This window comes from Bos grunniens, chromosome 4 (genome assembly GCF_055505025.1).
Source record: "Bos grunniens cultivar Pamir isolate PY7600 chromosome 4, Bosgru_T2T1.0, whole genome shotgun sequence".
NCBI lineage: Eukaryota > Metazoa > Chordata > Mammalia > Artiodactyla > Bovidae > Bos > Bos grunniens.
The window spans coordinates 7,858,955-7,885,769 of record NC_141168.1 but is presented as its reverse complement, the minus strand read 5'-3'; the positions used below and the strand labels follow the sequence as shown (position 1 = coordinate 7,885,769).

The 26,815-nt window shown below is 54.4% G+C and overlaps 1 protein-coding gene across 2 annotated transcripts; it reads left to right on the top strand.

Moving 5' to 3' along the window:
- On the top strand, positions 1–26,815 carry ZNF282 (zinc finger protein 282). 2 transcript variants are annotated; one of them, XM_086395089.1, is made up of 8 exons: positions 1–498; positions 3,368–3,787; positions 12,201–12,327; positions 12,839–12,958; positions 16,883–17,002; positions 18,622–18,735; positions 20,008–20,121; positions 23,394–26,815. In XM_086395089.1, the coding sequence occupies exons 1-8, from the start codon at positions 334–336 to the stop codon at positions 24,251–24,253; spliced, it is 2,040 nt and encodes a 679-aa protein (XP_086251215.1). In that variant the 5' UTR covers positions 1–333; the 3' UTR covers positions 24,254–26,815. The 2 variants fall into 2 exon arrangements, with proteins under 2 accessions (XP_086251215.1, XP_086251214.1); XM_086395088.1 differs by having other exon boundaries at positions 18,619–18,735.

Genomic DNA, 26,815 nt, shown 5'->3' with positions numbered 1-26,815 from the left:
ACAGAAATCCCGCCCCGGGCTCAGGACCCTGCGCGGTTGGGGACTTTGGGGCAGGCCACCCGCACCGAGGGGCCCACGGGGCTGGAGGGCCACCTCGGGGCGGCGGTGGCTCCGGGCCTCGGAGCGGCCCCCGTCGGTCCCCGCAGGCGGGCAGGAGCTCGGAGGCCATTGGCTGGCGGCGCGGGCGGCGGAGGGGCGGGGAGCGCCGCCGAAGGGGACTGTTTGCTCCTACGGGCTGTAGATGGAGCTGTCCGGCCCCGGCGAGGGGGAAGGCGCCTGGAAAACGTTCTTCTTCTCCCTGGCCGGCCCGAGCGGGGGAACAGCGCTCCCAGGATGCAGTTTGTGTCAACACGGCCGCAGCCTCAGCAGCTGGGCATCCAGGGCCTGGGGCTGGACAGCGGGAGCTGGAGCTGGGCGCAGGCCCTGCCCCCGGAGGAGGTCTGCCACCAGGAGCCGGCGCTGCGCGGGGAAATGGCCGAGGGAATGCCGCCCATGCAGGTGGGTGCACCCCCGCCGGCGCCATGGCCGCCCGCCTGCCGTGGGGGCGGGGCGCGGGGCCGGGGCGGCGGGGGGCCCCGGGTCGCGGGCGGGGGTGGGGTCGGGGGGACGGGGGCTCGCGCGGCAGGCAGGGCCCGGCGCCCTCGCAGGCCCCCGCCCGCATCCCGGAGCGGCGGGCCCCCGAGGCCGCGTGCCGGCCGGGCCCAGAGCTGGCGCCCCGGGGAGGCCCCCGCGGGGCCGGGGATTTGCGGGGGGAGGGCCCGGAACGCGCGGTCCCTGCCGTGACCGCGTCCCCTACCCCGGCCCGGGCTCGCCTAGGGGCTGGCCGGCCGCCTCGCGCCGGGCCGGGGACGTGGGCGCGCGGGGTTCCTGGTCAGATTTTACCGCTGCGGCCAACTCAGACAGAAAGGTGTGTTTAAATGTTGTACGGCCATCATCTCTCCCCAAGTGTAACAGCGATTCACCGTTTCCCCCTGGCACCGGCTGTGATCGAGGAAGGGGCGGGTGAGAGGTGCTTTTGCCCTCTTGCCAGCGGTGGGCAAACTTGGCCGCACTGTTAGAAGCACCTGAGCACCTTTCAAGACTCCTGACGCCCAAGCCTTCTCCAGACCGGTGAAATCGGAGTCTCTGGGGTTGAGAGTGGGCACCAGTCCGTAAGGAGCTCAGGGTGCAGACGAATTGGGGAGCCAGAGCTCCAGGGCTGTGTGTGAGGCGGAGACAGGCCTCGATGGCCTTGCCAGGGGCAGAGAGTGGGAGCTGACCTCGGCTGGACTCCGCCAAGCCCCCCTCTGTCCCTGGCCTGGTTCTCAGCCAGCCAGGTTCTGACACGTCGGCCAGGAGTTGCTGTGTCCTGTCTGACCATGTTTCAGCCTTACGTCTCCAAACCTGTTTAGGGGAGCAGAATCTGCTGCCCCAAAATCTGCCTCCTTGGCACCAGGATTATTTTAAGATGGTTATTTTAGAGGAGCTGCAGGCACAGGAGACGCTCTGAAAACCAAGTAGGAGTTCCCTTTGTAGAAGAGAAACCTCCATCGCTGTACCAGGAAGAGGGCATGACTCAATCGCTAAAAACTCTTTATCAGAGGAGAAGGCAGCGACTTGTATCTGCATTAACCTGTGCCCTTGCATCCTGTCCTTTCCCTGGTCACCCCCATAACTAACTCCCCAGCCCCGCAACATCATCCTTTGTCCTTAGCTGTAGATGGTACTTCATACAGTGGTTTGGGTCATTTTGGCAGATCACTCAGTTTTCTGGGTCTTGCCCATGTTTACAGGAGGTATGTTTGTTTGTTTAGTCGCTCAGTCGTGTCCGACCCTTTGCGACCCCTGTGGACTGTAGCCTGCCAGGCTCCTCTATGGGATTTCCCAGGCAAGAATACTGGAGTGGGTTGCCATTTCCTTCTCCAATGCAGGAGGTATACGTCTTACTAAATTTGTTTTTCTCATGTTGATCTGTCTTATGGCAATTTGACTGTGAGACCAGGGAAGAACCTAGAAGGGTAGAAGGAAAATTTTTCTCCCCCAACACCTGTGAAAAGTAAACTGGGCCCAGTGACGTTCTGAACTTCCACCCATTAGCCCTTGACCCGTTCGGTGGGCCAGGCTGGAATGACACCTCTGTGTGCCTAGGGCACGGCTTTGCTGGAGATGCTAGGACGTCTCACCCACGCCCTGCTGCCTTTTCTCCCATGTCAGGAGTCGCTCCCTGGAACCTGTGTGATCTTCCTCTGTGGCTGCCACAGCCACTCTCAGTCTGAGAGGGCCGTGAGCGTGTCTGTCCTGACCTGCCCAGCTCACCTCTGAGTAACAGGTCTCCACTTCACCCATCCTGAGGGCCCCTTCAGCAGCAACAGAGAGAACAGAAAGTGACCCTTCCCCTGTCACATGGCAAGGAGGGACCATTTCAGCCCTGCTGACCAGCAAGCCCCGGGCGCTGGTGGGGTATGGGGCCAGTCCCCGGGTCAACAGTACACGGTGACCACCCCTCTCTTGGTCATAGGGATCAACTCTTAACTTGCATCCTGGGGACTTTGCCTTTCTGGGTGAGGACCCAGAGCTGGGGGTACTGGAGGATCAGGGCCATTGGGTACCCCTCCCCCAGGGAAGCAGGAGGGGTGGGGGGATCTTCTCTTCCTCTTAGAGATGCTCCCCCCTCCCCCCTCCTCCGGGAATGACATTTTCAGGCACACCCACTTTGGGAAATATGAATACACAGTTGTGTGAGGAGACAAGGCTGCTCGCCTGTTCTCTGGCTCGGGCTCCCAGTGTCTCCCGTGCCCCCAGCCCCATTATCTGAACTGTGTTTTTGTCAAACTGCAGCACCTAGAACCGCTGCAGTAGGCGGTGCAGAGCCGTGCTCTGGAAAGGCACTTCTCTGGGCTTCTATTTCATCATCTTTAAAGCAGAGCTCTAGGATAATCGTTCTTGCCCTAACCTGCTTAGAGATTGCTGGGACGATTAGGGGCGCGTGACTGATGTGAACATTTTTGCTTTGAAGCAGCAAACGCTGGGCAAGCTCTGCGGAGTTCACCATTAAGTCTAGCCCATGAAGACAGCAGCTGGTCTCGTCAAAGAGAGGTGGCCTGTGACAGTTTAGGACAGGGTCCACCACCTTGACCTGCCATGGGTCAAGGTGGGTGGTAGACTAGCGACCAGCCTGACTCCCGCAGGCCGGAAGTGGGAAGGTCAGGTGGGTGGGTGCCCACTAACTGCTGCGGACGTTAGTGAACACGCTGTAGCCAGAGAGGCAGGGGCTTGGCAGGAGAACGGGGATCTGCAGCATTTGACGCGTTGTCCCCTGCTCTCAGGCCACCCTCGCTCCTCACACGGGGTCTCATGCCGGCTGTCACTTCCCCTCCTCTGCCCGCAGGCTCAGGAATGGGACATGGATGCCCGGCGACCGATGCCTTTCCAGTTCCCACCCTTCCCAGATCGGGCCCCCGTCTTCCCCGACCGCATGATGCGAGAGCCCCAGCTGCCCACAGCGGAGATCTCGCTCTGGACCGTGGTGGCCGCCATCCAGGCCGTGGAGAGGAAGGTGGACGCCCAGGCCAGCCAGCTGCTCAACCTGGAGGGCCGGACGGGGACGGCCGAGAAGAAGCTGGCCGACTGCGAGAAGACGGCCGTGGAGTTCGGGAACCACATGGAGGGCAAGTGGGCCGTGCTGGGGACCCTGCTGCAGGAGTACGGGCTCCTGCAGAGGCGGCTGGAGAACATGGAGAACCTGCTGAGGAACAGGAATTTCTGGGTCCTGCGGCTGCCCCCAGGCAGCAAGGGCGAGGTCCCCAAGGTAAGCGGTAGTCCCCAAGGAGCAGGGAGGACAGTGAGGACCATCACCTTGATTTCATTTTGTCAGGCCTTCTCACAAACGTCTCTGACGCCCTGTTGCCCAATGTCGGTGTCCTCTCAAAGCCGGCCTCCACTTAAACAACCTCGTCTGGAATGTTCTTCTGCAGGGAGGCTGGCCTCCACCCGTTCCCCATAGAGCCCGCGGGTTCTGTCTGTGAGCCTTTTGCCCTCTCTGCTCCCAGTCCCTCCCGAGGGGCCTGGGTGTCTGCAAATTCCTAAAGCTTTTCCCGCCTGGGTTTTCGCCTTGACACCTTCAAAGACCGTTTGTCATTGGCTGTTGTCTGTGCCGGCTCCTCTGCACGCAGCTGGAGAAGACCCGAAACCACTCTGAGCAGAGTCGCTAGAGTCATGACCATCACCAGCGGGCCCATCTCACGATCAGAATTCACGCTCCGTTTCCTGTTCTATTTTCCCTCCCACCTTCTCCTGGCCCATCAACCCTGCACTCTTGGTCAACGGGCTGCTCTCCAGTCCACTGAGAAGACGGGGTCCCCCTACAGAGACTTCCACGTCCAGCCATGTGTATTCTGCCTTTCTGTGGGCTCCACCCCTTCACCTGCGCCAGGAGTCATGCAGCCTCTCTCCCCTTCGCCCCCTGCACCGTCACCTCCTCCCCCTCCACTGGCTCGTCCCCACCAGCCTGTAGACATTCTGCACTGCCGCCCATCTCTGGAGTAAAACAGCTCCCTAGACCAGCGTCTCCCGCCACTGCAACTTCATCTCTCTGCTCTGCTTTAGAGCAGTCTGCATTTGCTGTCACCAGTTCTTTCCCTCCATTTTCTCTCCTTCCCTTTTTATTATAGAGAATTCAAACCTATATAAAAGTAGATAGAATTGCAAAATGAACCCTCATGAACGCATCGTCCAGCTTCAGTGGTTACCAGCTCTTGGACAGTCTTCTTTCATCTCATTCCCTACCCATGTCTCCCTCCCATTTTATCTTGAAAAACATCTCAGACAGCAGTTGTGGTTTTGTTGGCCATATTGTGACACGTGAAAGTGTCCGACGTCAAAGTGTCAGTCTCTTTGTGACCCCATGGACTATACAGTCCATGGAATTCTCCAGGCCAGAATACTGGAGCTGGTAGCTGTACCCTTCTCCAGGGGATCTTCCTGACCCAGGGATTGAACCCAGGTCTCCTTCATTGCAGGCAGATTCTTTACCAGCGGAGCCACAAGAGAAGCCCAAGAATACTGGAGAGGGTAGCCTATCCGTTCTCCAGGGGATCTTCCCAACCAGGGATCAAACCCAGGTCTCCCGCATTGCAGGCAGTTTCTTTACCAAGGGAAGCCCATCGTGAGGCATGTGGGATCTTATTTCCCCAACCAGGGATCGAACCCAAGCTCCCTGCATTGGAAGGCTGAGTCCTAACCCTGGACTGCCAAGGAAGTCCCCAGCAGTTGCTTTAATTTTAAATATTTCAAAGTGTAGCTCTAAAAGGTAAGGACTCTCTTTTTAAAGTAAAAATCTCAATACTGTGGCTACCACAACAAAGACCTCAGCCTACTCAAATATCCAATCAGTGTTCCGATTTTCTTCCAAAAATATTTTGTTCTATAGTCTAGTCTAAGTAGTTAAGGCGTGCCTGACTCTTGCGACCCCCATGGACTATAGCCCGCCAGACTCCTCTGTCCATGGGATTTCCCAGGCAAGAATACTGGAGTGGGTTGCCATTTCCTTCTCCAGGGGATCTTCCTTATCCGGGGATGGAACCTGGGTGTCCAGCATTGCAGGCCAGTTTTTTACCAACTGAGCTGCCCAAATGTGAACTTAAATAAGTCTACACGCTGTGATTGCTATGTCTCTAAGTTTTTTCCCCCTGTAAGTGCCTCCTTTGTCTTTCCCATATTCCCTTGTAGTACTAGGCCATCTGACCTGTGGACTTCCTCACTATCTGGACTCTGCTGCTGCATCCTCCCTGCTCTCATTTATTGTGTTCCTCTCTTCTCAGCCTTCCAGTAAACTGGGGATTGGGTGATTCTCCCTGAACTCATGTAGCTGAGGTTCTTGCCACCACCTCGTCATCCTTTTGGCCTTGCCAGAGCTCTAATGGTGTCCATGATCATAGAGCCAAGGATCATTAGAACCACAGTATTAAAGTCCCAGTCTTCGTCTTCCTGCCCGCTCAGCAGCGTTTCATGCAGGAGACCACCCTTCCTAGAAACACCCTTTGGCTCCCGGACACCCCTCCCCACCTTGGTTCTTTCCCTACAGCACCAGCTGCCACTTCTCAGTCTTCTTTGCAGTTTCCTCTCCTTTTCTTACGTTTGGAGTGGGCCCTGGCTCCTCCTGACCTGCCTGCAGTCTCTCCTCCCTCCCTCGTGATTTCACCCAGGCTCAGCGCTATAGATACAGTCTGTGTGCTGTCAACTCCCGAGTGCAGTCTTTCCCTCCCACTCTTGCTCTCTGTATCCTGCCTAGACTTCCTTCTCGAATGCCAGATTCACATTCCTGCCTGCTAATTCAGTATCTCTATCAGGCTGTCAGTAAATATCTTAGATTTAACTCAAACCAAACTGGGGCTTCCCTGATAGCTCAGTTGGTAAAGAATCCACCTGCAATGCAGGAGACCCCGGTTCGATTCCTGGGTTGAGAAGATTCCCCTGGAGGAGGGAAAGGCATACCCACTCCAGTATTCTTGGGCTTCCCTTGTGGTTCAGCTGGTAAAGAATCTGCCTGCAATGCAGGAGATCTGGGTTCGATCCCTGGGTTGGGAAGATCCCCTAGAGAAGGGAAAGGCTACCCACTCCAGTATTCTGGCCTAGAGAATTCCCAGTTCATGGGGTCACAAAGAGTCGGACACAACTGAGTGACTTTCACTTACTTACTTAAACTGAACTGATTTCTGCCTGAACCCTGTTCTCCTCAAAGTCATCCTCATCCTTCCAGCTGCTCAGGCCGCAAGCCTTGGGATCATCCTCGCCTCCTCTCGTTCTCACACCTGATTTCCATTATATTAGTAAATACTATCTGATTTTTCTTCAAAATATACACACAGCCCCCCTCCCACCCCCCGCTGCCTCCACTGTTCCCACCTTCATCTAATTGTAACCACCACCGCCTCCTGCCTGATTCCTGCTGTGGCCTCCTCGCTGGTCCCCTTGTCTCCATCCTTGGCCCCCACCCCAGACCATCTATTTTCAACAGAGCAACCAGACTGATCCTTTTGAAAAATAGTCATATCACCTCTGTTTAAAGCCCTCAAATGGCTCCCCAGGTTATTCAGTTAAAAAACCCCCATTTTGTCAGTGGTCCCCTCCCTCAAACCCACCCTTCTGACCTTATCTCCCTTCACCCCCTCTTGCCCACTCCTTGATGCCAGCTCACCACAGGGTCCCCCTGGCAGGGACTTTCCTTCCCTGAAGCCACCCTCCACCCCAGGTCTCTCCCATCAGGGGTCTGCTAGCTGTCACTGGATCAGTGTCCCCTTCATGGCCACCCAGCCCAGCACACTCTTTCCTTGGTCCCTGCTCTCATTTCCTCCAAGCAATTAAGCATTCAGGTATCTGAAATACTTTCTCTGTGTCTCTTGGTTGGCTTTCCTCCACGTGGTTCATTGCAGCATCCCAGTGCCTGTGACAGGACCTGCTTGTAGCAAAACATGTGTGCCGAGTGACTCTTCAGCTGGAGGCTCACGCTTCCACGTAAGGGCCTGGGCCTTTTTTATCTTTGGTTCTGGCAGTTAAGCCAGTGGCTTGGCCAGAGGAGGTGCTGGACAGTGATCCATCAAGGCCTCGCAGAGCTGAGTCCTAACAGCGGTTCCTCCCTAAACCGCCTTCTGCCGCTGCAGCCCACGGGGCTGTTCTGTGTAGAGTTTGGCGTATATACTGTGTTGCTGTGTCCATCTCCCCACACACCACCCTTTGCTCTTGTCTGTGCTCTGCACTCTGACTCAGTGCCGAGTCCTGGCCCCACTGTGCATTCTGTGCGGTGAACCACGTGTCGGGGTCTTGATTTGTACCTCACGGAACATGGCTTACTTGTGGGGTCCGGAAGCAGAAAGCTTGGGTTTGAATCTTGGCTTTACCATGTATCAGTTTTCCTACCACAGGTCAAGTATGTTTTTTGTTGTCTCTGGGCCTCCTCAATTCCTCTTAGGAAAGAAGTGACCTTTAAATAAGTCATTCAGCAAGTGAATTCTCAGTGGGTCCCTCTGAGCTTCAGTGTTCTCGTCTGTAACAGGAAGATGATAATACGCTTGATTTGTGGAGCTGCAAGGACTGCTGTGACAACACTGGGTAGCTCATTGTATTAGTTATCCACTGCTGTGTAACAAATACCCCAACACTTAGCAGCCTAAAAAAAATTATTTTTTATCATCTTACAGTTTCCATGGGTTAGGAATTCAGGAGCAGCTTGGTTGAGTGGTTCTGGCTCAGAGTCTCATGAAGTTATAGTCAAGCTGTTGACCAGGGCTACAGTCATCAGAAGGCTCAACTGAGGCTGGAGGATTGGCTTCCAGTTGCTCCTTCCTTCCTGGCAGGAAGCCTCAGCTAGTTCCTCACTGCTTGAACCTGTCCCGTAAGGCTGCTTAAGCATCCTTATAACATGGCAGCTGTCTTCCCCCAGAGTGAAGGATCCAGAAAGAGAGACCAGGATGGAAGCTGTAGCAACTTTTATGACCCAACCTCAGAAGTTGTTTTACAAATTTGTTGACATACTGAGTGCAGCACACTAACAGCACCATCTTTTAGGATATTAAATAGCTCAACTGGAATTCCATCACCTCCACTAAGACGCTTGCTACTTGGAAGGAAAGCTATGACAAACCTCGATAGTGCGTTAAAAAGCAGAGACATCACTTTGCTAACAAAGGTTCATAGAGTCAAAGCTATGGCTTTTCCAGTAGTCATGTACAGAAGTGAGAAGTGGACCATAAAGAAGGCTGAACACTGAACAATTGATGCTTTCAAATTGTGATGTTGGATAAGACTCTTGAGAGTCCCCTGGACTGCAAGAAAATCAAACCAATCAATCCTAAAGGAAATCAATTCTGAATGTTCATTGGAAGAACTGATGCTGAAGCTCTAATACTTTGGCCACCTGATCTGAAGAGCTGACTCATTGGAAAGATGCTGAAGCTGGGAAAGCTTGAGGGCAGGAGGAGAAAAGGGCGGAAAAGGATGAGATGGTTAGATATCATCACCAACTCAATGGACATGAATATAAGCAAACTCCAGGAGATAGTGAAGGACAGAGGAGCCTGGTGTGCTGCAGTCCATGGGGCTGCAAAGAGTTGAACATGACTTAGGGACTGAACAACCAAACAGCAGAAGTTGTACACCATCACTTCTTTTTTTATTAGAAGCAAGTCACTCAATCTTGCTCACACTCAGTGGGAGGAGAATTAAGCTCTATTTCTTGAAGGGACAAAGAATTTGTGGATGTATTTTAAAATATCCACAACCATAAGGCACCATGAGACTTAATATTGTGGGCCATATTAAGTCTTGTAGACTCTTGGCCTTGTTAGATACATTCTCTTTGTCAGATCCAAGGAAGGCCGTTGTCTCTCAGCTCCTCTGTGCCTTGTGGGTTCTATTAATTGTGTAATTATTCATGATGATTCATGGATAGTCTTTTCTGTCTGGCTGAACTGTATGCTGCCCGTAGTCTTGGACCATGTTTCAGACTTCTGCCACATCCTAGCACAGTGAAGTTTTTACAAAGTGATATCTTTTTCCACCTGGGAGACTATGGTCCTAGAATTCTGACTGGTGAAGGGAGGCAAGGGGGTTGGTGTGTTGGAAAAGGTAACAGATTTTTTTTTTGGCTGCACTGGGTCTTTGCTGCTGCACACGAGCTTTCCCTAGTTGTGGTGAGCAGGGGCTACTCATCATTGTGGTGCGCAGGGTTCTCTCTGTGGTGGCTCCTCTTGCTGTGGAGCCTGGAATGTAGGCACGCGGGCCCAGTAGATGTGGCACACGAGCTTAGTTCCTCCGCGGCACGTGGACTCTTCCCGGACCTGGGATCGAACCCACGTCTCCCGCATTGGTAGGTGGACGCTGATCCACTGTATCTCCAGAGAATTCCACCGACTTGGTTTTGAATACATTTAGTGTGAGGTCCTTAAAAGATGAATAAATGAAGCCAGTCAGAAGGCCATTGAAATGTGAACTCTGAAGGGAATGTTGAAGAGTGTCATCTACAAAGAGGTACCCACAGAACTTGTAAAAGACAAAAGCAAAAAAAAAAAAAAAAAGAAATTGCCAAGGGGAAAGGAAACAGGGAAGAGTGAGGGCCAGACCTTGATCTCGGAGGGAAGAAGGAGGAGCTGTAAGGAAGATGAGAGCCAGGCTCCGTGGCTGTGGGAACCAAGCAGGAGATTTCAGGAAGGTGCTCTGGCCTCTGTGAGGACTGAGGGGTCGAGGGTTATCGGCAGGAAACTGACAACCTCCCAGAAGGTGGTTTCAGACAGAATGGGGCTCAGGGGCAGATTTCAGGGAGTGAGGAATGTGTGGATTGTGAAGAAAACACAGAGCGTGCATCTTGGGAATGTTTCTTTTTTTTTTTTTGAGCCATGCCAAGTGGCATGTGGGATCTTATTCATAGGTACCTGACCAGGGATGGAATCCATTCTCCCTGCAGTAGAAGCATGGAGTCTTCACCCCTGGACAGGGAGGTCTCTGGAATGTTTCAGGAGAAGAAGGCTCGTAGCCTCACTCAAGGTGACAGAGTGGAGGCCTGGAGGCCCTGAAGTGAGAGCAGGGTGGGGAGAGATGGAAGATGCCCGAGGGAGAAGCTGGTGTGGACTGCGTGTCACCAGCAGGAGCAGGAGGAGAAATGAAGGGCATGTGTGGGGAGTCGGCTCGCCGGGGAGACGGGCCGAGCCAGGAGCTTGCGACCAGCAAGCTGCCGTCAAAGGGAGACTGGGGGTGGCTGGGGAGAGTGAAGAGTTCGAAAGAAGCCTCCCGGGGAACACAGTGAGATGGAAACAAGCCGGCCAAGAGGCTTGCGAAGCAGCCTGGAGCCTCAGCCAAGAGGTCAGAGTGTATCTCGATTGTCACCTGCAGAATTTCGTGACCTTTATCTTGGGCAGGGAATTTAAATGAAGACGGCGGTCTGCCTCAGTTTTCCTAGGTTGGGGGTTCGCCCAAGTCTGTGGAAGGTCCAGGGGACTTGAAGTTCTAGTTCTGTTTCTACAGATGGGAGTGCGCCGCCAGGCAGTAGGCGGCATCCAGGTGCTACATGGCACCTGACCCTGGCACCTCTCCTCTGTGTACGGGCACTGCCCACTCACCAGACAGCGCGCCCGTGGGCCTGACCCCAAGAGGGCAGCTTTTTCTAATTCACACCAAGGTGCCATGTGTCAGGTACCAAGAAGGATGGTACCAAGAGTCAGGGCTTGGGGAGAACCGAGGGCTTGGGTTTCAGGGTGAGGGGGAAAGGCTGGTCCAGCAGGAACAGAAAGTGGTAGGAAGTGAGGCTGGTGGTCAGCACAGGGCAGCTCAGATCCTAAAGTCACGGAACTGAAACCATCCTGAACGATGCTGTGCAGATGAGGCCACAACGGTTAGTGACCGCAGTGGGCACAGGAGGCCTCGCCCACCTGAGATGACAGCTTTATGGGGCAGACGAGATGCCCCTGAACCTTGTGACTGACATTAGACAACTGATGACTCAGGCTCCAGCAGGACCTTCCTAGTGTGGGCAAAGACCATTCAACACATCCAGCAAGTGCTTACTGACTCCGAACTACGAGCTTCTAGATGCTTGGGACATAGTGGTCCCCAAAGCAGATCAAGAGCCTTAGCACCAGCAAGTTTTAGTGACAAAAATGTAGCTGTGTACCTAGAGGTGACAGAAGTACAGCTTCTCAACAGGATTTTATTGTACTTGATTCCCTGAGACTCTAAGAACCTACCCTATGTCTGTCACCCTGAACACCAAAAGCTTGACTTTTGGGTACCCAGTTGACCTTAAAGTGAATTTACAAAGGATGTGGTTAAATGCCTCATTTTTAGTTTTTTATTCTATTTTTTTCAAACTTTTAAACTTTTCATTTTGTCTTGGCATATAGCCGCTTGACAATGCTGTAATAGTCTCAGGTGAACAGGAAGGGACTCAGCCATACATATGCATGTATCCATTCTCTCCCAAACTCCCCTCCCATCCAGGCTGTCACATAACTTTGAAATGCCTCATTTTTAAAAGGCAGTGGTGACCATCCTGTTATTGGAAGCTCAGGAGAATCAGAGTAGACTGACTCCACTGAGACAGGCCAAGCAGGATGGGCAGGTTGGGGCCATGGGGACTGGGGCCAGAGTCTGGGGTGGAGCAGTCAGTGCCCCTCCCGGGAGCTGGGGAGGAGCAGCGGGCAGAAAGCACCAGACTAACGCTGTTGTTGGCCCAGGTTCCAGTGACCTTTGTGGACATCGCTGTTTACTTCTCCGAGGACGAGTGGAAGAACCTGGACGAATGGCAGAAGGAGCTTTACAACAACCTGGTTAAGGAGAACTACAAAACCCTGATGTCCCTGGGTAAGTGTGCCTTTCGTCCCCCAGGCAAGCATCTCTGGAGTGAGGGGTGACATGCTTCTCAACCCAGGATGCACCCCTAGGCAAGGTGTTTCGTGTTTATACTTCATGGAAATTCAAGAGACAATGTGCTTCTCTGTTAGGAAGTTAGAGCAATTGATAAGAGTATGGAAAGTAAAGACCCAGGAACAGGGCCTGTTACTACAGAACTGAACACTCTGCTGCTGCTATGCTGGAAATACAGCCCAACAGCATCCCTAGGCGCTACCTCCCAGCAGCCCTGGAGAAGCCACTGGTCTCTCTGCTGCTATTTCTGGGTTCCAGAACCCAGCTAGTTCTCCACCAGGAACTGGAGCATCCATTGACTTAGACTCTCCTGAGAGATGACCTGACATAACGGGCCACCCGCTGAGAGGGGCTCCAGGGTACGGGAGGGGAGGGCTCCCCATCGCTGTTGATGGAGACCCTTTGGTGAACGTCCCTCAGCCCTTCCTTGCCTTCCACTTCACTCCAGACTCGGAGGGACCCGTGTCCAAGCCGGAAGCCCCATCTCAGGCTGAGCCCCGGGAAGAGCCCTGCGTGTGGGAGCAGCGTGACCCAGAAGAGAGAGAGATCCTCATGGATCCAGACACAGGTGATGGCAGCTGCAGACAGCCCCAGGTCGGGGTGGGGCGGGAGAGAAGCCCCCATCCCAGCATGAGTTCTGGGGGGCGGTGGGGCGCAGCTTCTCTTAGTTGTTCGTGGGGCCGGTTCTGCCGCCTTGCAGATTTGGCGGTCACGTACAGGAAGTTTCAGGGCCAGAAAGGCCACCATGGAGGTCCGTCTTTTGGGTTAGAGGCATGTCACTTGAGATGCCCAGGTGAACTGGAGACGATGGGGAGGGGCGGCCTCCCAGGCCTGACTGGGGCTCTAGACGTGGGAGCAGCCCTGCCCAGGCAAGTGGGCAGAGAAGGCTCTGTGTGGGTGTGTGGTGTGCGTGGGTGCATAGTGTGCGTGGCTGTGTACTGTGCATGGCTATGTTGGGTGTGTGGTGTGCGTAGCTGCGTAGTGTGTGTGGCTGCGTGGTGTGCGTAATGTGCGTGGGTGCGTAGTGTGCATGGGTGCGTAGGGTGTGTGGTGTGCGTGATATGCATACGGTGCGTAGTATGCGTGCTGTGCGTAGGGTGCATGCTGTGTGTGGTGTGAGTGGTGCGTGTTGGTGCACGTGGCCGGTTGCTTTGTGCCCGGCTGTCATCCCCAGCATTCTCAGCCTGTTCTCACAGGCAGATTTACCCTCCAAGGCTGTCCCCTCACCCGAGGGGAATCTTAAATTCTAAGAAACCAGTTCCCTGAGAACATCACACCAAGTGACAGGAAGTATGCGGGTTCTCGGGGACTTGGCTCTCCTGACGGTGTCGGACCAGGTGAAATCTGGTCCTCCGACCGTATTCTCTGCCTCGTCACAGCAGCCTTCCTGTCGGGGCCCTCTGCTCCTCCTGTCTTACACGTGGAGGACGTATTTACCAAAACCTCCCCAGAAGCTTGCTCGAAGGCAGCCCCCTCCCTCCCAGTGTGCTCTCCTTCAGTTCAGTTCAGTTGAGTCGCTCAGTCGTGTCCGACTCTGCAACCCCATGAATTGCAGCACGCCAGGCCTCCCTGTCCATCATCAACTCCCGGAGTTCACTCGAACTCACGTCCATCGAGTCGGTGATGTCATCCAGCCATCTCATTCTCTGTCGTCCCCTTCTCCTCCTGCTCCCAATCCCTCCCAGCATCAGGGTCTTTTCCAATGAGTCAACTCTTCATGAGGTGGCCAAAGTACTGGAGTTTCAGCTTTAGCATCATTCCTTTCAATGAACACCCAGGACTGATCTCCTTTAGAATAGACTGGTTGAATCTCCTTGCAGTCCAAGGGACTCGCAAGAGTCTTCTCCAGCACCACAGTTCAAAAGCATCAATTCTTCGGCACTCAGCTTTCTTCACAGTCCAACTCTCACATCCATACATGACTACTGGAAAAACCATAGCCTTGACTAGACAGACCTTTGTTGGCAAAGTAATGTCTCTGCTTTTTAATAAGCTATCTAGGTTGGTCATAACTTTCCTTCCAAGGAGTAAGTGTCTTTTAATTTCATGGCTGTAATCACCATCTGCAGTGATTTTGGAGCCCAGAAAAATAAAGTCTGACACTGTTTCCACTGTTTCTCCATCTATTTCCCATGAAGTGATGGGACCAGATGCTATTATCTTCGTTTTCTGAATGTTCAGCTTTAAGCCAACTTTTTCACTCTCCTCTTTCACTTTCATCAGGAGGCTCTTTAGTTCCTCTTCACTTTCTGCCATAAGGGTGGTGTCATCTGCATATCTGAGGTTATTGATATTTCTCCCAGCAATCTTGATTCTAGCTTGTGCTTCCTCCAGCCCAGTGTTTCTCATGATGTACTCTGCATAGAAATTAAATAAGCAGGCTGACAATATACAGCCTTGACGTACTCTTTTTCCTATTTGGAACCAGTCTGTTGTTGCATGTCCAGTTCTAACTGTTGCTTCCTTACCTGCATATAGGTTTCTCAAGAGGCAGGTCAGGTGGTCTGGTCTTCCCATCTCTTGAAGAATTTTCCACTGTTTATTATGATCCACACAGTCAAAGGCTTTGGCATAGTCCATAAAGCAGAAAGATGTTTTTTTGGAACTCTCTTGGTTTTTCGATGATCCTTATTGACATGTAATTCACATTGCCATAAATTCACGTTTGGAGTGTAGGATTTAGTGGTTCACAGGCTGGTGCAACCATCAGCACTATCTAAATCCAGAATATTTCCTCATAGGGAACCCCACACCCGGGAGTAGTCACTCCCGTTCTCCATACCCCCCAGTCACTGGTCACTGTGGATCTGCCTATTCTGGGCATTTTGTCTAAATGCCTCCTTCCCTGGCTTAAGCACCCCACACGTTTGAGGTCAGCTGTGATGACCTTTCCCATGAAAGCAGTGTAACCTCTATCCGTGTGTCACATAGAACAGAGACCACGGTGTCCATTTAAGGGGGGACAGAGCAGACTGAGAGCCAGAGAGGCCAAGTGACTCATCCGCTGGGCGGAACGCAGACCTGAGACCCAGATCCATCTCTTTCCTCCTGCCTGAGCTGTCTCCTGCCAGGGCTGGTGGTGTAAGCCACACCAGAGAGCCTCGTAAGAGGAAGATGCCCTGTGGTGGCGCCTTGGGGTCTACATGGAAGGTGCGTTATTGTCCCTTGTGCATAGGGTGCTGTGCGTTAGCCATCCAGGAATGGGGCTGGGCTGCTCCCCTTCGCCCAGTCTAACTTCCTGCTAATTGTGTGTGTGTGTATGTGTATGTGTCTGTGAGTATGTCTGTGTATGTCTGTGAATGTGTCTGTGAGTGTCTGTATGTGTCTGTGTGAGGGTGTCTGTGCGTGTCTCTGTGTGTGTGTCTGTTTGTGTTGTTGTGGGTGTGTGCCTGTGTGTGTGTGTCTGAGTGTGTGTGTATGTATGTGTCTGTGTGTGTGTCTGTTGGTGTGAGTGTGTGTGTGTATGTGTGTGTCTATGTGTATGTCTGTGTGTCTGTGTCTATTTGTGTCTGTTGGTGTGTCTGTGTGTGTGTGTATTTGTCTGTGAGTGTGTCAGTGTGTGTCTGTGTGTGTGTGTCTGAGTGTGTCTGTGTGTGTGTATGTGTCCGTGAGTATGTCTCTGTGTGTCTGTGTGTGTATGTTTTTGTGAGTATGTCTGTGTGTGTCTTTGTGTGTGTGTCTGTGAGTGTCTATGTGTGTGTATGTATGTGTGTATGTATATATGTCTGTGTGTCTGTGTGTCTGTTTGTCTGTTGATGTGTCTGTGTGTTTATCTGTGTATCTGTGTGTCTTTGTATCTGTGTTTGTGTGTCTGTTGGTGTGTCTTATCTGTGTGTCTGTGTATCTGTGTGTCTGTCGTGTCTGTTGGTGTGTGTGTGTGTCTGTGTGTGTATGTGTCTGTGAGTGTGTCTATGTGTGTGTATGTGTGTATGTCTGTGTGTCTGTTGGTGTGTCTGTGTGTGTATGTGTCTGTGAGTGTGTCTATGTGTGTGTATGTGTGTATGTCTGTGTGTTTATCTGTGTATCTGTGTCGTGTGTCTATCTGTTGGTGTGTCTATCTGTGTGTGTCTATGTATCTGTGTGTCTGTGTCTGTTGGTGTGGGTGTGTGTATCTGTCTGTGTCTGCTGGTGTAGGTGTGTGTATGTGTGTGTCTGGCCCGATCTTTCTGACTGGGGTGCAGAATGAAGCTGGATGTCTCCCATGCGGAGGGAGCCCTGTGGCCTATCCTGATAGTACCCACCCAGCATGGGCTGTCTCCATGCTCTCTGCCTTCCTTCTCTTACCTTACTCTGCAGCATGGCCCACCCCCTTGTCCTGGAGGTTGATCACCCCCTGCTCGCATGCCCTTCTGCTCCTCAGGGTTCCTAGGTGCCCATAGGAACTCAAGGTCCCTGTGCTCTCTTCCCTGGTGAGTGCTGTCAGCTGTGCCCCTGACCCCTAGTGACGATCATTCCTGAAAACGGTACCGACCGTGTGACCCTCTGTCCTCAGGAGCAGAGCCCCTGGGGCCAGCACCGGATGCGTCCTCTCAGGTGAAGCGGGAGGAGGCCCTGTGTGCCCGGGCTCAGCGGGGCCTGGAGGAGAGAGCCATCCCCACGGAGTCCATAACCGGTGAGTGAGCCGCCTGGCCGCCTGGGCTGAGTGGCAGAGGGAAGAGTCTGCATGGTCTACAGGCGCCCATCATTCTCTGACGGGTGTGCCCGGCCAGAGGCCTGAGCTGAAGATGGAGTGTGGGTCCACGATTGATGGATAGGAAAGACAGGGTTTCCCACGAGGCACAGACATGGTGCGTGATGGGGATGAGGGGCCAGCACCTCTAGCCTTAGCTGTTCTGTTTTCTCTTCTTTGTAACATCAGGTTTTAACTATTCCTTTCTCCCCTCGAAAAACAGTGTCTGCCGAAGTACTGAGAGTGAGGCATTTTAGAGGTTCGGTGGGTGGGGAATCTGTGGGTCCCTAAGACCTGCTCCCAAGTGGGAAGAACTGATTTATTTTAAACAAACACAGCTGTTGCCTCTGTGCCAGCCACCCCCCTGCCCTAGGCGCCGTCCTGACGGGCAGTCTGGGTACTTCCTCTTTGACAGCATCCATCCAACATGTGTACGTGAGCGCTCTGTTCGAGAAGATGTGGCTTAGTCAGAGTTCTCCAAAGAAGAGCAGGGTGTGTGCGTGCACACACATGTGTAGAGAGAGAGTGATTGAATTGAAGGAGTTGGCTTTTGCCAGCTGGAGACCGGGGGCAGCCTGCCGGTAGGATTCACCTTTCCTCGGGGAGTCAGTCTTTTCCTGTTTGGCTGTCAGCTGGTGGGAGAGGCCCACCCACATAACGGAAGGTAATCCACCTTATTCCAAGTCTACGGGTTAAGTGTTAAACTCCTCAAAACAAAACAAAACAACATAACAGCATCTAGAGTAATGTTTGGCCCACTATCTGGGTACTGTTGCCTAGACAAGCAGACACATAAAATTACCCATCAAAAGATACAGTAATGTCCTGTGACTATAAGTTAAGATGATAGTATAAGTTAAGATAAGCTCTTAACTTACCCGTGGGTTAGACCTCCACAAGCCTCATCCCCTTAGTCAAAGCCTCATACTCATAGGCAAGTGGTAACAGCCCCCCAGCAGAGGAAAACAGCTTTCCAGTTCATCCAGCTCGTTCCTCGAAAGCCTATATAGCCACATTACTATCTCCAGTGGGGTCTTTGAGATAAGATGGCAATAAAAGGTAAGTGAGGTTTAATGGAGTCTGCAGAGGAAAGAACAGGTAGGTTACATCTTAGAAAATTCCCGCTAAGATGGTGAAGATAAAAGGCTTTCTTGTTGTTCAGTCGCTCAGTTGTGTCCGACTCTTTGCGACCCCATGGACTGCAGCACGCCAGGCCTCCCTGTCCTTCACCGTCTCCCAAAGGCTTCCTGGAAGTGTCATTTCCCTGGCTGGTCCTTGCAGGAGGAAGACCTCCGTCACCGTGGAAGGGGTTACATTCCTGAAGGACAGACAAGCTCTCTCAGCGGCATCCCTGTGATGTCATCACTCATAAGTAGTTTCCACTTATTCTCAGCAAAAGCACGAGCAGTGGAGGCCAAGCCGACCTGAGGCTTTAATGGCCTCGAATGATTACCGCTGACGTTTAGGGAAAAGAACCTATCGAGAGACGAGAGACGTAAAGCAGCACCTGGCGGGAGGGCCCGTGTCCCCTAACCCCTTTGCTGCTCTGTCCCCTCAAGCAGACTCGCCGGCCTCCGCGCAGGATCTCCTGTCCCGGATCAAACAGGAGGAGCCCCCGTGCGTGTGGGACCAGCAGGACTTGGCGGAGAGGGACATCCCAACGGACCCCAACTCAGGTGAGCGGTCCGCCAGCGCACGTGGAGGGTGATGTGCCTATCTGCCGGGAAATCAACCCGACTGAGTCACTTTGGTCAAAGGCCAGTGAGAGACTCAGGGAATGAACCACTGCGTGTTCCCCAGAGGATGACTTTGTACACATTTTGGTGTGTAACTACTAGAAAAGCGAGGATTTCTCTAAAGGAATCCTTACGTCAATAATTTGTCCTGTCAGTGAACTGATACTGAAATGACATAGCTGATTTGTGAAGTATAATCGACAAGCCTTTTTATTTATTTATTTTGTACTTTTTTTTGGCCATGCCACGCAGCATGTGAAGTCTTAGTTCCCTGTCCCAGGATCGAACCTGCACCCCAGTGGAAGCATGGAGTCTTAACCACTGGACAGCCAGGGAAGTCCCTAAAAAGCCTTTTAAAGGTGCATATTTCTGACAGAAAGTAATTTACATTTTCTGGAATTTTCCTTGAGCGAATACTAGCTAGGTGACTCCCAGAAAATTTCTGAGGGTAGTCCAGGCATAAAAGGAAGCATAAAAGAGCAGTAGGGAAGCTCTGCCCACCCAGGCTGCATGTGCGTGTATGTGTGTGTGTGTGTGTGTGTGTGTGTGCACGCACGTGCATGTGTGTATATGTGCTTATGTGTGCACACGTGTGTGTGCACGCATATGTGCATGTGTTCACGTATACTTGCAGAGTGGAGGAGGCCAGCGTCATCTCATCTGGTGGTTGTAACCCCTGGGGACACCAGGCAGAAAGGCCGATGTAGAGTCTGGGGTTCCGTGTAGTGTGTCAGCTCTACAGCTTCACACGGTTTGGGGTGGGGAGCTGAAGGGCTCCAGGACAGAGGAGAAAGCCTGATAAGAGAGGCGAACGTTCTGCTGCAGTTCTCATTAATGACCCTTGTCCACCGCCTCTGCTGTCGCTGATCATGAAGGCCTCGCCCTCCTCCCTCTGTCCTGTGGGCCGTCAGAGGCTGGGCTCCCCTCTGGCCTGGTGCCACAGATGGCCCTGGGGCTCCCAGGATGCCAATCCTGGCTCTGTCGCCACACGGGCCTCCTGAGAGACGGGCCTCCTGCCTGGCTGAGGCCAGGTGCAGCAGCACCAGTGAGGTCCATTCAGGGAGGCCTCACGGAGGGTGGGGGCACAGGATACCCAGACTGCACACACCCTCTGGGCGGAGCAGCGGCCTCTGCGTGTGGTGGTGTTTGAGCCTTCGGTAGGATGCTCAGCGAAATGAACAGGCTCTAAGTCTGCCTTCTTTCCCCAAACAGAGTCTCTGATCTCCGCCCACGACATCTTGTCATGGATAAAGCAGGAGGAGCAGCCGTACCCGTGGGGCCCACGCGACTCCATGGATGGGGAGCTCGGGTTAGACTCTGGCCCCGGTGAGTGGGGCACCCGGCCGGGCCCCTGGGTATTTGGTCCAGAGGGGTGGCTGCTCACCCAGCCTGCCCCTTACAGGGTGATGCTCTGTCGTGGCGGCCTTTCAAAGGCCTGTATCAAAGCACTGACCCCTTTCCTTTCGAGGATTCAGGGGTGTTAGTTTCCTAGGATTGTCTTAACAAAATACCAAAGTGTGGCTTGAAGCAGCAGACATTTATTCTCATAGTTCTGGAGGCCTGAAGTCTGAAGTCAGAGGTGTGGCACGGCCCTGCTCCCTCTGAAAGCTGTGGGGGACCCCACCTTGCCTCTTCCTAGCTTCTGTGTTTGTTGGTGATCTTTGCTGTCTTTTGATCTGTGGATGTATCACCCTAATCTTCTGTCTTCACACCGTCTGTGTGTCTGTGTTTTGTAAGGTCAAGGAGTCACGTTAGATCAGGGGCTTGCCCTCCTCCAGTATGACCTCATCCTAACTAATTACCCCTGGAAAGAGCCTGTTTCCAAAGAAGGTCACACTCTGAACCACTGGGGAGATGCAGATTTTGACATATCTTCTTGGAGATATGTCTGTCTTGGAGATAACATCTTCTGTGTTGCTGTTGTTCAGTTGCTAAGTCATGTCTGGCTCTTTGCTACCTCATGGACTGCAGCACACCAGTCTTCCCCATCCTTCACTATCTCCCAGAGTTTGCTCAAACTCATGTCCATTGAGAGGATGATGCCATCCAACCATCTCATCCTCTGTTGTCCCCTTCTCCTCCCGCCTTCAATCTTTCCCAGCATCAGGGTCTTTTCCAGTGAGTCGGCCCTTTGCATCAGGTGGCCAAAGTACTGGAGCTTCAGCTTCAGCATCAGTCCTTCCAATGAATATTCAGGGTTGATTTCCATTAGGATGGACTGATTTGATCTCCTTGCTGTTCAAGGAGCTCTCAAGAGTCTTCTTAATAGCCAGGGAAAGGAGAGTGGACTGGGAGCGAGCGGACCTGAATGTTGACAAAAGTTTCGGTGGCATGCTGGGACATGCTGCCTGATTGTGAAAGTCTGAAAGAGAATGGAGGTAAAGAAGTAGTGAAAGCAAGTATAGCTAACTTAAAAAAAAAAAGGAACAGAGAAATGAGATAAGCTGGTAGCTGGATAGGGGGAGCACATGAAGTCAAGGGAGGGTTAAGTTGGGTGAAGCTGTGCCATTGTGTCTGGAAGGATACTCACTGCTTTAGAATCCTCATTCAAACTGCCTTAAAGAATAAAGACAAAAAAATAAAACTAAAAAAGAGAATTGCAGTAGCTGAGGACAGAAACCCACCCACCCACACTCAAAGAATAAAGACATTTATTCTCTTACGTAATGAAGAGGTGGTCTGGTTTCAGTCTCAGTTAGTTCAAGGATTCAGCTGTATTATCAAGGCCCCAGTTTCTTTCCAGTCCTTGCTCGTCCACCCGTGGTGTGGATGGAGCAACATGGCCACAGCTGTTCCAAGCATCACCTCCAGCCCCAGAGGGGAAGGAAAGACCATCTTTTTTTCCTTACACTGTCTCCAGGGAGAGAGGAAGCCTTCCCAGCAAACACATCTCATCGGCCAGAACAAGGTCATGTGCTTGTATCTGAATCAGTTACTGGCCAGGGATTTCCTCACGTTAGACGCTGGAGGAGAAGGTGTGACATCGTTTCCATGGAAAATGGAAAAATGGGACACACTGAGCTGCAGGGTAGGAGGCCAGGGTCTGAGACATGTGGTCTTCTCCAGCAGTCTTCAGCTCCTTGAGTCCCCTGGGCAACCCCGACAGAGGAAGGGTCAGAGGGACCCAGGAGCTAAGCTGGGTCAGGAAGGTAGAGCACCGAAAAACGTGCCACGCCGAGCGTGATGAAGGATCAGAGGAGGATTGGGACCATTTGGGGTTGGGTTTCCCGGGAAACAGTCCCCGAGATGGAGGTTTCCTTGGGGGTCCTCTTGGGAATAACACCTATGAAGGAATGAGAGGAGCAGATTGCAGAGAGGGAGAAGCAAGGCCCACAGTGCAGCGGTGACAGAGGCCACAGCCAGACCTACCGTCAGTGTGGGCTGAGATGGGGGGTGGGGGCGGGCTCAGCCCAGCCTGTTTAGGAGCAGCTGGTAAGGAACACGGGTCACAGTTTGGGGCTCCTGTAGGAAGAAGGGACTGTGAACAACGGATCCAGGAGGTGATGATGGAGGGTGTAGGAAGGAGAAGGTTCCTGAACGCAGTCATCAAACCCAGTGGTTCCTCGGGGGTCGGAGTCCTGGGCCTGAGGTCGCTGCTCTGATTGACGCTCTGGGCTTTGTGTCCCTCTGACCCCACGGTAGTGCGGGAGCATGGACTATGGAGAGGCAGGGATGCAAGCAAAGAGTATCATTGCAGGAGCAAGACTGGTGCTTCCTGGAGAGGCTGGCCAAGCAGCCACTTCCACAGCAGGAGGTGCAGAGTGCCATGATGTCTGCTCCCCACAGACGGGGTCTGAGGCCAGATGGGACTCGCACCAACCCAGTTGACCCCACTGCTGTAGGAGGCCAAAGGCTGCGTGCTAGGTGGAGATGCAACCGCACATGGGAGGTGGGAGGCATGCCCCCAGCTCCCTGCATTCCACTCCCCTAGGCCTTTAGACAGGCTTTTCACCTGGGATGGTGGTGGCGGTTCAGTGGCTCAGTCGAGTCCGACTCTTTGCCACCACCCCATGGACTGTGGCCCGCCAGGCTCCTCTGTCCATGGGATTCTCCAGGCAAGAAGACTGGAGTGGGTTGCCATGCCCTCCTCCAGGGGATCTTCCCAATCAAGGGATCGAACCCCGGGTCTCCTGCATTGCAGGCAAGTTCTTTACTGCCTGAGCCACCTGTGTGGTGGGTTCACCTGGGATAGGTTCTGGCAAATTCTTTCCCTCTTGTCAAGAAATTCTCTTTAGATAAATTAGCATGGAACATACAGTTAAGTCTATTTCCGGGCAATTCTGCCTTTCAAGGGAGCTTTCTCAGAGCACCGCTCTTCCCAGCATCTGGGGGTGTTTCCTGACCTAGCTGCGTGACCCCCACCTACCCACTTCGGGTGCCTCCGGTTCACGGCTCTGTGCGGGTCCAAGGGTCAGGCAGCCGTGTTTAATCCCCTCATCCTCGAGGGAAGCTGGGGGCCCGCCAGCCCATGATTCGCAGGAGGCCTCAGAAGACCTAATCAAGGACCTGGGGGCCCCCCCTCGCAGGGACGGTTGTGGGTCCCCCGCGCCCCGGACGAGCCGTATCAGCATGTCGCTTCTTCGTGTCTCTCCCCCCAGGTGACAGCCTGCTGATGGTGAAGAACCCGGCCCCGGCCCCGCCGCCGCCACCGCCGCCGCAGCCCGCCCCGCCGAGCCTGCCCCCGCTGCCGGCGCCCCCGGAGGACGCGGGCGGCCCCCCGAGCCGCGGCGGGGGCGCGCTGCTGGACGACGGCTTCCCTGCGCTGCCGGGGGAGCGCGGCGCGGGCGGCGAGGGCGGCGGGGCCTCGGGTGGCTGTGGCGGCGGCGGCGGCGGCGGCGGGGGCGCGGGGACGGCGGGCGGGGGTCCGGGCGGGGGCTGTGGCAGCTGCTGCTCCCCGGGCGGCCTCCGGCGTAGCCTCCTACTGCACGGCGGCGGCGGCGGCGGCGGCGGCGGTGGGGCGCGCAGCAAGCCCTACTCGTGCCCGGAGTGCGGCAAGAGCTTCGGCGTGCGCAAGAGCCTGATCATCCACCACCGCAGCCACACCAAGGAGCGGCCGTACGAGTGCGCCGAGTGCGAGAAGAGCTTCAACTGCCACTCGGGCCTCATCCGCCACCAGATGACCCACCGCGGCGAGCGGCCCTACAAGTGTTCTGAGTGCGAGAAGACCTACAGCCGCAAGGAGCACCTGCAGAACCACCAGCGGCTGCACACGGGCGAGCGGCCCTTCCAGTGCGCGCTGTGCGGCAAGAGCTTCATCCGCAAGCAGAACCTGCTGAAGCACCAGCGCATCCACACAGGCGAGCGGCCCTACACGTGCGGCGAGTGCGGCAAAAGCTTCCGCTACAAGGAGTCGCTCAAGGACCACCTGCGCGTGCACAGCGCCGGCGGCGGCGGCCCGGGCGGAGGCCCGGGTCTGGGCGCCCCGCGGCCCTTGCAGCCGCCGCCGGAGCGAGACTAGGGCCTGGCGACGGCGGCGACAAGAACAGGGCCGGGGCCGGGGGTCGGGGATGGCGGGGCGAGCCTGGGGGGCGCGTCCTGAGGCTCTCCCCGTCCCCCCGCCACCACGATCCCGCCCTCGGTTCTCCGGGCGCCTTCCCTCCCTCGAGCCGCCACCTGCTGGAAATCGGGAACAGGAATTGCACTCCAGACGGGGTATCCCCCTGAAGGTGGGAGGGGCGGGCTGGGGTCCCCCTGAGGGTGGCGAGGGCGGGGCAGGGGTCCCCTAGACCTGTCCGGCTGAAGGGGCAGCCCAGCTCTTCTCACGGGGTGGACCGAGGGGCTTCCTCCCACAGGGACGGTCCTGGAAGGGCAGCGAGGAGGCCAACACACACCCCCCACCACCCTTCGGGCACCTAGCCTGCCCATTCGGCCTCTGGGGCTCTGGGGTCTCAGATTGTGGTCAGGGAAAGCCACCCGGGAGTCTCGGCCCCCTGCTGAGATGAAGAAATAGGGTCCTAAGGGTTAAAGCGACCCTAAAAAAGGAAGCCGAGGTGTCCAGGTGAAAGAGGAGGGACGTGCTAAGGGGTGGATCTCCGTGATGACAACACTGCCTCGCGTTTGAATAGCGCTTTATACTTTTTTTAAAAAACACGTTTTTCTATCCGTTATCAACTTTCACCCTTAGCCTGTCCCTCTGAGGTAGGTGGGGTCGGAGTTTCCCGACTGGATAGCTGAGGAAGGGGAGACATAGCTGAGATGGTTTAGAGAGGCGGGCGGGGGACCAGGGCCAGGCCTCCAGCGGAGTGTCCACCCCACCACACACACGCTGCCTACCTCTGGAACTGGAGAGACCTCTGTGGTCTGGTCTCTCTGCCCCTGACCCACCACACATAAATCAGAAGCAACAGGGGGCCCACTCATGGGGTCATGGGGTGGGGAATGGGCAACGGGTCGACTACAAAATGCCCCAGGAATGTGCTTCTGGAAGGTTCTCGGTGTTGGGGCACCACTGGGCAGGAGGCAGGTTCCCCCCGCCTCGGACCTCCAGCTTGTCCCTCCCACCTCCAGCCCCTCAGTGTGGTGCCCCTGGCCCTCCAGAGGCAGCTGGTGCCCCAGCTCAGACCTCGTCCTGACAATTTCCTCCTTTTCTGGGGCTATGGGGTGAGGGCAAGGCTCCTGCTGCCAGAGCAGCCAGGCAGGACGTGAGTCTCATCCCAGGAGGGCCCAGGCCAGTAGGTGCTAGCCTCTGAGAGCCTCTGTCTCTCTCCTGCCCTGAGCCTCCCAACTGGTGCTATCTGTTAACCGGCCATGCCCCATGGACTCGGACACAGACCCTCCTGGGCTCCAGACCCTGCAGGCGCCTGTGGGGGGTCGGGGGGTCGGGGGGTGGCCCCCAGGGGACTCCCCACCAGTCGGTGCATCTCTTCAGTGGTCCTGATGGGCCACAGTCTCCATTTCTGCGTCTTGCATGGCCAGGCACTGGGGTGGGGTGGCGTGCCCCAGGCCCCTTGTTTGCATCAAGAATGACTTCTCCTCCCCTGGATCCCACTTCTCTCCCAGCCGGGGGGGAGGGGGCCACAGTTCGTGAGTGCTCTGCCTCTGCCCTTCCCCTCATCTGTGCCGCTCTGCTTTCCTCAGACCCCTTTTTGCCATGCAAAGGGAGTTCCTGAAATTAAATAAAAGGTGTCCAGATCGCAGACTGCATGTTCACAAGGCTGGAGGGTTCTCCAGCGTGGCTTCCTATAGTAAACCCTCAATGAACTGGAATCCAGTTAACTGGGATTTTTTTTCTTCTTCTTCTTCTATTCTGCTTTCGGAAGGAGGCACATCTTAAGAAAATGAGAAATATAGACAAGCTCAGTGGAGTTTTGTTGGAGCAGGAGGGGAACCCTCTAGTCTGGTTCTGGTTGGGAGGCAGCAGTATTCTGCTTTTCAAAAGCATGTGGAGAAAATCACCATTTTCATAACCTAAATCATGGGAAGTGAGACCAACAGGGTCGTATTTTGCTTTTTGGCTGCTGAGTGTGTGAAGGAAGGGGGAGAAACCCCTATTGAGACATGAGTTTTGTCTGTGGCCATACCACCCTGAATGCACCTGATCTCGTCTGATCTAGGAAGCTAAGCAGGGTCGGGCCTGGTTAGTACTTGGATGGGAGACATGAGTTTGAAACATCTGCGCCCACAGCTCGAGTCTGTCCCTTTATTTCACCTTCAAGGAGCTGATTTCCAAAGAGGTTTAGTGACGGATGATAAGCGAGAGAGCCAAGTCTGGGTTTGCTTTCTTGCGTCCTCGTCCGGTGGACCCCACTGCACCGAGTGCCCCATCGGTTACGCCACAAGTCAGCCCAACCCCCAGCACCGGCCCCGGGGGAGCCCTCGTGCAAGCTGACCAAAGCGGGTGACAGTGTGGACCGCCCCCAGACAGCGAGGATCCTCGGTGTGGACCCGGCAGGCCACCTACGGGAGCAGGGTGGTCCTGCTCTGGGGTGGGTTTTTATTTTCCTTCTGCTGATGTGTTAATTAAAAAGTATTTTAATTAAAAAAAATGAATGCATGCAGTAAAAATTGGTTTTAAAAAAAA

Coding starts and splice junctions, on each gene's coding strand:
- ZNF282 (XM_086395088.1), top strand. CDS start 334: ATGCAGTTTGTGTCAACACGGCCGCAGCCTCAGCAGCTGGGCATCCAG. Junction 12,959..16,882: donor CCTCATGGATCCAGACACAG/GTGATGGCAGCT, acceptor CTCTGTCCTCAG/GAGCAGAGCCCCTGGGGCCA. Junction 18,736..20,007: donor CCCAACGGACCCCAACTCAG/GTGAGCGGTCCG, acceptor TTCCCCAAACAG/AGTCTCTGATCTCCGCCCAC.